Source organism: Tupaia chinensis, unplaced genomic scaffold, assembly GCF_000334495.1.
Source record: "Tupaia chinensis unplaced genomic scaffold, TupChi_1.0 Scaffold000116_1, whole genome shotgun sequence".
In the NCBI taxonomy this organism is placed as follows: domain Eukaryota; kingdom Metazoa; phylum Chordata; class Mammalia; order Scandentia; family Tupaiidae; genus Tupaia; species Tupaia belangeri.
In genome coordinates, this window is record NW_006159580.1 from 1,831,658 (window position 1) to 1,844,516 (window position 12,859).

Genomic DNA, 12,859 nt, shown 5'->3' on the forward strand with positions numbered 1-12,859 from the left:
TCCTACAGATTTTTTCTTCTGGGTATCTGGAAACCGTCTCTTCCCTCTGACTCTCAGGCCTCCTCTTCGTCCTTTCTCAGCCTGAATTAGAGCAGGTACCTGTTCAGTTGTCAGACTGCTCCATCTCCAGCCCGAGTCACAGTGACCTTCCTAAACCCCAACGAGGTTATGTCGTTTCTTTGGTTAGACTTCAGTGACATCCCCATTTCCTTCAGGTTCCAGTCCAAACTCCATGACTGGACCGCCTGCCTTTTGTCCAGCTTCCCTAAGTGCCCTTTTATTTTGGAGAGGCTTTTGCTACAGGGCGCATGCTCTCGCCAGACAGACAGACAGATAGAGAGATAGAAAGTGAGAAATCACCCCCCAAGGGGAATGGCCACACCGCAATCCCTTCTCCTTCATTCTCTTCTCGGGATCTTGGGCACGCATGCACACGTGCCTGGCGTGAGTTTAAGCCACCGGGTCCGGGACTCAAACCGTGGTCGACTATGTGGGAGTCCAGCGACATAGCCATTACGCTAACTGCTGGTCCCCTAAGTGCCCTTTTTAAGGTTTTTACCATATGTACGCTCGCTGGAGAGAGAGAGAGAGACAGACAGACAGAGAGAAAGTGAGAAATCACCCCTTATGGGGATGGACAAGCCACCATCCCTTCTCCTCCATGCTCTTCTCGGGATTTTGGGTACACATGCACAAAATTTTGGAAACTCAAAATCTTGAGAGGAGAAGGGAGGGGAAGGAATTGTGGCATGGCCATTCCCCCTGGGGGTAATTTCTTGCTTTCTGTCTCTCGAGCAAGCCCACAGACTCTATAGCAAAAACCTCTCCCCCAAAAAGCTTGTCTATGGGTGGATTTGTTTTGTGAGTTCATTTGTCCATCTCTGTATGTGGCCTCTCAGTGACTTGAGCTTCAAAAAGCTCTGATTCCTGATCCGCCAGTCTCCTGCTTTGATCTGCCTCAAAATCGAAGTTGGATCATGATGATGTTTAATGAGTGTTTGCTGAACACACGATGAGTTATGTTTTTTTTATTTCTCTTAGTGTGTCATTTTTAGAATCTTTTAGGAGGTATGACATGTAATTTCTTTTAGAGAATTTTATATTTCAAAATCAAGCTTCAGAATAAGAATTTACTGACTAGAATACCATTTAGTATTTTGTTAGGTAGGAAGGAAGGATTAAAACCCCTGGCAAAAGTAAAGAATTTTCTCTTCTTTTTCTTTTCTTTTCTTTCTTTTTCTTTTCTTTCTTTTTTTTTTTTTTGTAGTTAATTTCAGTGGGTTGTCAAGGAAACTTACTGAGGAGAGCTATTTACTAGTAATAGTGTTTGCTTTGAAGTGTGGCTGTAAAGTAATGAGGTTTGCTTTCTCTAGCCTCATTTTTACAGATAGTCATACTCCATATAGTCATGCTTTGAATGTGCAAAGCAATAATACTTGCTGGGTTTATTAATTAATATTTCACTTTGATTGCAGTTTAGAAACTGAATGGTTATACTTTATGTCTGAGGTTTTCTTTTGTTCACTTTAGCTTTGAAATGTCCCTGTAAAGGTTTTTTATTTGGACTATAATTTAATTGGATGGCTCTGGCCAGCCTTTGAAGGATACTTAGCTTTAGAATGGCTGGTAAACACTTTACCAGGAAGTGTGGAAGAAAGACAGCTACTTTCATTTATATAACAAATCGAGGAAGGAGTGGCCCGTTAATTTTTTTTTTGTAATTTCCCAGAGGACACTTGCGCTCTCTGGAGAGGGAAAGTGAGAAAGCATCCCCTCCACGGTGTTCCATGACCATGGCCATGCCACAGTCCCTTCTCCATTTCTTCTTCCTTTCTGGATTTTGGGCATGCATGTACATTTGCCTGGTGCTTTTTTTTTTTTTTTTTTTTTTAAGGTTTTTTTTTTTATATCGCGCTAAAAAAGAGAAAAAACCAACAAACCCCCCCCCCCCCCCCCCCGGTGGTTTGGCCACGCCGCAATCCCTTCTCCATTCTCCCTTGGGATCTTGGGCACGCACGCACACCCAACATGAGTTTAAGCCACCGGGTCCGGGACCCTAATTGCAGTCGGCTACATGGGAATTCAGCGACATAGCCGTTACACTAACTGCTGGTCCCTGCCTGGTGCATTTCTGAAGCTGCAGGGTCTGGGACTCAAATTGCACAGTTGGTCAGGTGGGAGCCAGCTGCCTAACCATTAGGCTACCAGGTGCCCCTCCGCTTTTCTTAATTTTCCAGGGGCCATGTGCACTTACCAGAGACAGAGAGGAAGAAAACAGCTCCTGTATGACATTGTTACACTGAAATACTGTGTTGGTTTGAGTCCAATGAAACCTTTTTCCTTTCCTTTCTTACTTTTTTTTTAAAATGAAGGTTTTTGCCATAGAGCACGTGAACTTGCCAGAGAGGAGAGAGACAGAGAGAGGGAACGTGAGAAATCACCCCCCGAGGGAATGGCCATGCCACAGCCTCTTCACTCTCCTCTTAGATTTTGGGCTCACACATGTATGTGCCAGTGTGAATTTCAAGCCACTGGGTCTGGGACTTGAACTACAATTGGCCATGTAGGAATCCAGCTACCTTAACCACTACGCTACCTGCTGTAGGGTGCATGCACTGCTGGAGAGAGACAAACAGAAAGAGAAGGAAAGTAAGAAACCACCCTCCCGTCCTGGCCTACCCACAAGGCAGATGGCCCTGTCACAGTACCTTCTCCATTCTCCTCCTGAGATTTTGGGCGTGCATGGAGACGTGATTCTCAGGCTGCCCAGAATGTGATTTGTAGGCCACTGCGTCAGGTCCTCAGACTGCGCTGCTCGCCATGTGGAATCCGGCACCTTAACCACTGCGCCACCTGCTGGTCCAGGGCTTCCTTTAATAGTAAAATTTCATGGAGCCTCCCTAATGTACTTTTAGTGTCCTTTAATTGAACATGTATATATATCAACCAAAAACTGGGTCAATCGGTTTGTAATTATCTGTGTTAACCAAAGTAGAACATACATGTATTTACTTAAAACAGTGTAAAATATAGTTTCCACAGTGTATGGCTACATATGGGCAGTTATGTGTCACTCCGCGGTCCCCGGTGAGTCGGCACACCGTAGGTGAGTTAAGGATGAAGACAGGGTTTCAGAGGGCCCGTAGTGGTGGAGACCGCAAGGGAGAGAGGGGAAGTGACAGAAGGTCAGTAACCAGAAGGCAGTAGTGGGCTCTGGAAGGGCCTGAGAGGAAGTAGCCCTTTTGGACGATAAGGATGACTGCAGGGTAGACGCCAGGTGCTCAGACGAGCCGTCATCAGCAGGTAACAGTTCAGGGAGCAGCTGCAGGGTTAGTTTTGGGAATTATGGCAACCCAGTGCTACCTCCAATTCGAGGGGTCTACTTGACCTTGTTAGCATCTTCTCTAGAAAAGGGTAAGTAAGGGGACCAGCAGTTAGCATAATGGCTATGTCACTGGACTCCCATGTAGTCGACCGCGGTTCCGGACCCGGTGGCTTAAACTCATGCTGGGCACGTGTGCGTGCCCAGGATTCCGAGAGGAGAATGGAGGAGAGGAGGAGGGATTGCGGCATGGCCATCCCCCCTGGGGGGTGATTCCTCGCTTTCTGTCTCTCTTTTTTTTTTTCCTCTCTGTCTCTTTCTGTCTGGTGAGTTCACGCGCCCTATAGCAAAAACCTCCCGAAAAGAAAAGGGTAAGTAAGGAAAAGAAACTAGGAAAATTCTAGATTTTTATTTCACCCATAACCAGAATGCTGGTTAACTTTGAATTCATAAAACTGTATTCTGTATGAGTGTTTTTGTTTGCTTGTTTCCATTTCTTAATAAATTTTTCTAGTTTAAAAAACCCAGTTTGGGGCTAGCAGCTTTAGTGTGGTGATGAAGGCAGCTGACTCCACAGTTCCAGTCTTGGACACATTGGCCTGAAATGCGTGCTGGGCTCGTGTGTGCTGTGCCGAGTCCTGAGAGGAGAATAGAGGAGGAGTTGTGGCCTGGCCATCCTCCTCGAGGTGTGAGTTCTTACTTTTCCCCTCTGTCTCTCCCTAGGGAACACACGTACCCTTTGGCAGAAAATGCCTTTTAAAAAATGCAGTTTCATCTCAGCCGAGACTGTGGAGAAGGAAATTTTCTACTTGTTTGGAGTAGAGCTGGGTTCTCAGTGTCCACTAGCATGGCCTGTGCTTCTCTGATGGAGCGGGAACTGGAGCACACAGGCCTGAAAACCTTGCAAGGGAAGGTGCTGGACCACGGTGCCTGTCACAGCCAAGGGCCTTTCTTCCTTCTGACCAGCTTTTTAGGTGCTTACAGGCTCATCAGTGACAATCATTTTGGTTTTGTTTTGTTTTTTTTTTTTTTGAGAGGTTTTTGCTATAGGGTGTGTACGCTTGCCAGCCAGACAGAGAGAGACAGAGAGACAGAAAGCGAGAAATCACTCCCCAGGGGGGATGGCCACGCCGCAATCCCTTCTCCTCCATTCTCCTCTCGGGATCTTGTGCACACTCGCACTTGTGCCCGGCGTGAGTTTTAAGCCACCGGGTCCGGGACACGAACCGCGGTCGACCACATGGGAGTCCAGCAACATAGCCATTATGCTAACTACTGGTTCCCGTGTTTTTTAAGTCCTTTTGTTACCTCTTCAGGTCTGTGTTCAAAGGGCTTTAGAGAAAGGAGCAGTGGAGGGCTTAGACTGGGCAAAGGATGAGAGGCTGGGGGGGTAATGACCACTGCTTCAAATGGCCTGCTTTTCTAGGCAGTTGGCTACTTTTGCAAACAGGAATGAAAGCCACCTTACAGGAAGTAATTTGGAGGGCTGGCCCCCTACCACAGTGCTGTGCATTGGGAACCAGATCCCACATGGGTGACCATGGTTCAAATCCCAGACACGGTGGCTTAAGGAAACACACCAGGCATGTGTACATGCATTTCCAGAGTCCTGAGTCCTGACAGGATGGGGGAATGGGGATTGTGGCATGTGACGTTTTTTTTTTTTTTCCTCTCCCACTCTCTGCCAAGTACATACTCCCTCTGCCAGTAAAATAAATAAGTAATCTTTTTCTTTTCTTTAATAGAAATGTTTGCTATAGGGCTTGTGCCTTCGTTGGAGAGACAGTAAAAGTGAGAAATCACCCCCTGTGGGGATGGCCATGCCACAGTCCCTTCTCTTGCGATTTTGAGCGTGAATGGACATGTCCCCAGTGTGAATTTAGCCACTGGGTCTAGGACTCGAAACGCAGGGAGTCCAACACCTTAACCACTACTATGCCACCTGCTGGCCCCTGTAGTCTTTAAAAAAAAAAAAGATTTGTAGTGGTTCTTAGTTACTCTGACATGTATAACATCTTAACTTCACATATGTGCATACGTGTCTTTTTCAACGATTAACCCTATTATGTGTCCTCTGTGACTCAGGTGCTACTTGTGAGCAGTAGTCGCCACCCAGACCGATGGATTGTCCCTGGAGGAGGCATGGAGCCTGAGGAGGAGCCGAGCGTGGCAGCGGTCCGTGAAGTCTGTGAGGAGGTATGTGTGGGAGGAGAGGGCACAGCTGTGACCTTGGCGTCATGAACCTGTCCCATCGGTGAGGTTCTTGAACTCACCTCTTCTCACTGAGGAGACAGAGCGATGGTGTCTAACGGTCGCCATGCGCCGGCTTGTTTAAAGGGGTGACTGAGTTGTGGTGTGGACATTTTGTCAGGCTTAGAGCCCGAGAACGGCTTGTAGAGACTGCGTCCGACTATACCAGGTGGCCCTTCGTGGCTTCCCATGGGTCTCTTCCAACGTTGCCTCTGCTACCTGCGGCAGGAGTCGAGAATCAGAGAGCTCTTCAGCCTGAGAAATGAGGGACAGGATGCACTGATGTAGAGGACTTGTTCTCGTGAACCTTTACATGAGGACAAGGAGGAGGAAGGCCCTCGCTCTCCTGTGCTCCCTGGGTCCTAGCCATGGGTGGTGGCTGAAGTAACAATGCTGTTAGCCAGAAGCCGTTCGTGGTGCCCCTCGAGAGAGAATAAATCCTGCCTTCCTCCCAGGCACGCGGTGTCCATCGTACGTGTATCGAGTTTCTGGACATGCCTGTGTGTCTTACTATTAATAGTTACTCCACAGTAGCCAGTAGGAAGAGGTCAAGTCACGGAGCGTTGGTTCTTTCATTTCGAGACTTTATAGTTGGAGGCAAACTGGTAGACAGATTGCAATGCAAAGCCCGGAGGAAGGCGCTAAGGTTTCTGCATCGCCTCTCGAGGTGACACCATCCTCTGTTCTGCTTACACTGCCGCGTTTAGGGCTCCTCGCTCAGTGGTGTCGATCGCGCTTGTGTACCTGCCTGGCAGTGCTTCTAAACCCGTTTCCTTGTTTGCGAGGGAATGGGAGACTGACTGTATAGGCACGTATAAATAACACCTTAGAGGCCTAGCCTGCGGCCTCGCGGTTAGGGGGACCAGATCCCACATGTCTCCAGAACTTTCTTCAAATGTGGGACATAGTTTTGCCTCATGGGTTTCTTTATTTAGAGAAAAGAATACAAAGGAATCCTTCACCGGAAGTACCCCTCGCACTGTTTCTGTCTGGTGTCCAGAGTTGCTTCTTGTGTCTGTGCTTGAACTAGTAGAGCCTTCACCTCTAGGATTTGACTTTCACAAACTTTTAGAATTTAAAACAATTTGAAAACATGGCTCATAGGAGAAGCTAGAATGTTTAGAATTTATTTTGTAGAAGTTTCTTATATTTATTGTCAGTATATGTTTATCTTATAGCAAAAGAATGAACAGAGAATATACCATTTTGGAAAGGAACAAAATTTGGCATGCATGCTGTACAGTCTCTGTTGCTGCTCCTTACCCTTGTAGGGCAGAAGTAGCCATAGACAAGCATCGTATATCCACAACGAGCCTGGCTGTGTTCCGGTAAAGCTTTATTTACAAAAACAGCCGTGAGCCACAATCCCAGGCATAAGCCCTGCAACTCAGAGTGTGGTTGGTGGAACCAGCAACATCAGCGTCATTAGCAAGGAGCTTGTTAGGAACGGAAAATCTCGGGTCCCAGTCCAGGCCATCTCTGTTGGGCTCTGATCTTAATGGGAACACCAGGTGATTTTGAGAACCCACTACGTTAGAGTTTTGAATTCTTACCAATGAGTGTTCTGGGAATTCCTCCCGGTGGAGCTGTGCAGGAAAATGTTCTTGGAGGGTCGGACTCTGAATTTACTAACCATCCAATCCACTTCTGACATGAAAAGACTAGTAAGCCAGAGGATGTAGTTCCCAGATTTTTGCAATGGTTGCAACTCAGTCTGCTCAATAAGGTTTAGGTTTGCTTAGTATAAAGCACTTGCGGGCCGGCAGTATGGTGGCTAAGGCGGCTGGACTCCCACATGGCTGACTGCAGTTCAAGTCCCGGACCTGGTAGCTTGCTTTCTCACTTTCCCTCACTCTCTCTCTGTCTCTCACTGGTCAACTTCATAAAATAAAATGATGACAATGAATAAAGTAACAACAACAACAAAAAGCACTTGCACAAGACTCCTTTAAATAGAGCCATAAGGAGAGGAGAGGGCGTGCTCTGAGGGTAGCAGACCCATCTGTTTTGGTAGCATACATTTTGACAGAAGAGAGAATAGTCCTGGAATTGGCAGTGGTAGCCTCCACTTCTGGATTTGACTAGTGGGTTGTATTTGGCAGCTGCCTCATCCATCCCAGAGGCAGCGCTTGGGTTGGCAGCCCAGTTGAGCAGTGTATTTGTGGGAGTTGTTCCTGGAGCCTTGGCTTGCAGTCTGTTTCTTCAACTCTCCCAGTGATTCTGTAAGCTGTTTTTATCCCTTAATGAATCCTCCTCTTAAACTAATAAGAGGAAATCCTATAGCTGCAATTAAGAATCTTGGCCAGTCCAGATTCCCTGCAAATAATAACTGCTTTGGTTCTATCAACCATCCTCCCCTGCGTGACTGCCCTATCAGGGAATTGAAATGTATTTGTAGTGCACCCCCCACCTTCCTCTGTGGAAAGCTACTCAGTGGCCTTGAATGAGCTGTTTGGTCTACAGTGTGTCAGTGGTTGAATCAGACAGCTCTGAGTCCATGGGAGAGCGGAACTGTGATGGAATCCAGTTCAGGATCAGGACCTTTCTCGATAGGATACTGTCTGTTCATTCAGTAAATATTGAGTGTCCGTCCATCCTGCACCAAGCACCGGGCCACATATAGTAATAAAGAAAGAGAGAAGCCTATTTAGATTTGCCCTCATTGAACTTAATATCTCACAGAGAATACAAAGACAATAGGAAATTATCATTTTAAAGTTACGTTTTTTGTTTTTTTGCCATAGGGCATATGCACTCACCAGAGGAGGGGACAGTGAGAAATTGCCCTCCTGGCGGGGGTCGGGGAGGTGATCACGCTGCCGTCCCTTCTCCAGTCTGCTCTCGGAATTTTGAGCACACACTCACATGCACCTGATGTGATTTTAAAGCCCCAGGTCTGGGACCCCATCTCTAGCTGGCCATGTGGAGTCCGTGTCTTAACCGTGATGCCGCTTCTGGCCCCAAGGATTTGTTTTTTTCTGACTCTGTATGCATCAGCAGAGAATAAGACCTGGGATCAGAGAGGATGTTGATAGATGGTTTTGCTGTCCTTGAAGGGAAACTTCGTAATAAGAAAGCATTATTTAGAGGTTTGCTTATTTATTTATTTTTAAGTTTTTGCGGTGGGATACATGCATCCCCAGGGGTGTGAGTAGGGAGAGAGAGAGCTGGGGGCATGGCCACACCACAGTCCCTTCTCCATTCTCCTCTTGGGATTTTGGATATACACTCACACACGCGCATGCTCACACACGCTCGCGCAAGCACCCAGCATGTTTTCAGGCCTCAGGGTCTGGGAGTGAAACCACGGAGTCGTCCATGTGGAATCCAGCCACCCTAACCTCCATGCCGTCTTTTGGTCCTAGTTTTCAAAACGTTATGATTTCTTTAAAGTACACGTTGAAAACCTAGTTTTTTCAAGTGCTTTCAGACTTGATTGCTCTATTTACTTAATTTATTTATATATATTTATATTTATTTACTTAGGTTATTTGGGACTAGCCAATGTGGTGGTTAGGGCACTTGGATCCCATACGGCTGACTGTGGCTTGAGTCCTGGACCCAGTGGCTTGACAAACACCCCAGGCAAATGTGCATGGCTGTCCAAAATCCAATGAGGAGAATGGATGGCATGGCCATTATTCTGGGGGGACACTTTCTCATTTTCTCTGCCTGTTTTCTGGCAAGTGTACAAGCCGTATAGCAAAATTTTTTTTTAAATTATGTATTTTATATATATACATACACATACACACACAAACACAGTTGTAATAGTCACTTTTTGTTATAGAGAGAGATTTTTGCTATAGGGCCCGTGTGTTCGCCAGAGAAACATACCTAAATCCCTTCTCCATTCTCCTCTTGGGATTTTGGGCACTCATGCACGCACACCTGCCATGAGCTTTAAGCCACCAGGTCTGGGACTTGAACTGCAATCAGCTACCTGGGAGTTTAGCAATGTAACCATTAGGCCATCTGCTGGTCCCATGATTGTAATAGTTACTTTTTTAAAAAGAATGATTTTATTTTAACTTTATTTATTTACTTTTGTCTGACAATGGCAGATGACAGAAAAGACAGTGGTCCCGTTAAGATACAATGAGCTGAAAATCCGTGTTATTGACATCACAGCCATAGTAATGCCATAGCACCGTGACGCACACGTTTGTGGAGATACTGGGAGTAACAGACCCACGGCCTTGCAGTCATGTACAAGTGTAGCATGCACAGGGCCAGCAGACGATGTGGAAGCTAAGGCACTGGGTCCCCCGTGGCCAACTGTGTGCTTCAAGTTGCGGACCCAGTGGCTTGAGAAACACACCAAGTGTGTGTACCCAAAATCCCAAGAAGAAAAAGGGATTGTGGTTTATTGATCCTGGGGGGGGGGGGGATTTCCTACCTTACTCCTCTTTCTACCCCTCTCTCTCTCTCTCTCCAGTGATTCATGCACCCTACAGCAAACAAACAAGTATAGCACATACAGTTATATATATAGCACATAATAATTGATAAGGACAGTAAATGTCTGCTATTTATTTTTTTTTTTGGGGGGGGGAGAGATTTTTCACTGTAGGGTGCGTGTGCTCGCCAGACAGACAGAGAGAGACATAGAGACAGAAAGCGAGAAATCACCCCCCATGGGGGATGGTCACGCCGCAATCCCTTCTCCTCCATTCTCCTCTTGGGATCTTGGGCACGCACGCACACGCACCCGGCGTGAGTTTTAAGCCACCGGGTCCGGGACACGAACCGCGGTCGACTACGTGGGAGTCCAGCGACATAGTCATTACGCTAACTGCTGGTTCCCAATGTCTGCTATTTATTTATTTTAAAGAATTATTTTATTGAACTTTATTTTATTTACGTACTTATTTATTTGAATTTGACCAGAGAGGCACAAAATGTGTGTGTGTGTGTGTGTGTGTGAGAGAGAGAGAGAGAGAGAGAGAGAGAGAGAGAGAGAGAGAGAGAGAGAGAGAGAGAGAGAGAGAGAGAGAGAGAGAGAGAGAGAGAGAGAGAGAGAGAGGAAAGACACCAGGTCTGGGACTCAGACTGCAGTCAACCATGTGGGAGTCCAGCACCTTTGACCACCACGCCACCTGCCGGCCTTTATGTTACTGATTTATATATTTAATATTCTATTTTATTTTTTAAAAAAGGTTTGGGCCTTAGGGTTACATGCACTCTCTGGAGAGAGACAGAGACAGTGAGAGGGAAAGTGAAAAAATCACCCCCCAGGGATGATGGCCACTTCCTAACCCCTTCTCTTTCATTGTCCTCCTAGGATCTTGGGGACGCATACACATATGCCCGGTGTGGTCTCAAACTATCCTGTTTAGGATGCAAACTGTGGTCAGCCATGCGGGTGTCCAGCAACACAAACTCTATGCCATCTGCTGGCCCTACTTTTTTTTTTAAGAAAGATTTTTGCTATAGGGCTTGTGTGCTTGCTGGAGAGACAGAGAGAAAGGGAGAAAAATCATCCTCCCCGGGGGGGGAGGGGAGATGGCCACTCCACAAAGCCTTTTCATTCTCCTCTTGGGATTCTAGGCTTGCACCCACATGTGCCTGGCATGAGTTTTAAGCCGCCCGGTCTGAGACTCTAACCCCAGTCAGCCTCATGGGAGTCCAGCACCTTAGCCACTACACCGCCTGCTGGCCACTACACTTTTAAATTGTATTTTCCTTTTAGAGCATAGCAGTTCTACACGCAGTTTTTGAAAAGGCTCACTGTAAAAGAGCATGCCACCCTGCACTGGCTGCAGCCTCATGCATCTCACGCCTGCTGTGTCTCTGGGTGACATCTTCTCTGTGCTCGAGCCAGTCCTACGTGGTTTGTTCATCATGGCCCTTCCAGTGGGACAAGGTGAGGAGGTGGAGGACAGTGACACTGTCGTTGCTGGCCCTCCGTAGGCCTCGGCCAGTGTGTGTCGTCCATGTCTTAGTTTTTATCAAAACAGTTGAAGAAGTTAAAACAAGACCCAGCTTACCGAGTGAGGATATAAAGAAAGAAGATATTTCCTACAGCTATACAATATGTTTACAGAGTTTTTCATTTATTCATGATAGGATGCCTGTGTGGACACATAACAGTGTGAATGTGAGACAGCGATGAGCCCTGCATAGACCCAGTCATGCTGCAGTCCCCTCTTACAGTCTTACAGCCTGTCAGAGCCTAGGCATGTGTGGGCGTGGCCAGTTATTTCAGGGTGACTGGGCCAGGGTTCAAACAGGGCTGCCACGTGAGATCTAGTGTCTCCTGAGCAGCACGTTACTGCTGTATTACTGCTGGGCTGGCCCGTGCTTGCGTTTTAAGCTAAGTGTTATTTACAGAAGAGCTCAGAGTTGTTTTTTTTTTTTTTTAAGAGGTTTTTACCTTAGGGCGCATGTGCTCACTGGAGAGAGACAGAGACAGTGAGAGGGAAAGTGAGAAATTACCCCCAGGGGGGATGGCCACACCACAATCCCTTCTCCTCCATTCTCCTAGGATCTTGGGCACGCACGTACCCATACCTGACATGATTTTTAAGCAGTCATTTCTGGGGCTTGAACTGGGGTTGGCCATGTGGGAGTCCAGTGATGTAACTGCTATGCAATCTGCTGGCCCCATGAAAGTTGTAAAAAATTAAGTTTATAAAGTAAAAAAATTACATGCTAAGGCTAATAAATTAAAGTTAAGTTACTGAAGAAAAATGGTTTATAAATGTATCATAGCCTCATTGTACAGCGCTTATGTACAGTAGTGAACAGTGATGTCTTAGGCTTTCACGCACTCACCACTGACTCGTTCAGAGCAACTTTCAGTCTTGGAAGTTCCACTCGCAGCAAGTGCTCTGTGTAAGTGTACCATTTAAACTCCTTTATATTGTCCCTTTTCTGTGTTTAGATATGTTTACAAATACCAGGCCGGCAGATGGCATAGTGGTTAATGCACCAGACTCTCACATGGCTGACCACGGTTCAAGTCCTGGACTCGGCAGCTTGTTTTCTTGCTTTCTCTCTCTCTCTCTCTCTTTCTCTCCCCCTTACTTTGTGGCTGAATTTTAAAATTAATAATGATGATGAATAAAATCAAACAATTCTTTTAAAAAAGATACACAACACCACTGTGATCTCACTGCATACAGTATTCAGTACAGTAACATGCTGTAGAGGTGGGCAGTCTGTTCGTAATAACTGTACCATAGAGCCTAGCTGTGGTACACTAAACCATCTAGGTTGTGGAAGCCACTCTTGTTTGTACCACATAAAAATCTAAAGACACGCTTCTCAGATCATATTCCTGCT

At 46.4% G+C, this 12,859-nt stretch overlaps 1 protein-coding gene across 1 annotated transcript in view; it reads left to right on the forward strand.

Annotated features, from left to right (window-relative positions):
- The window catches only part of NUDT3 (nudix hydrolase 3), a gene marked incomplete at its 5' end in the record, with an annotated part of 155,591 nt that overhangs the window by 68,442 nt on the left and 74,290 nt on the right, over positions 1-12,859 (forward strand). Inside the window, 1 exon segment of the mRNA XM_006144199.3 lies at positions 5,408-5,518. Coding sequence (XP_006144261.2) covers positions 5,408-5,518 — 111 coding nt within the window.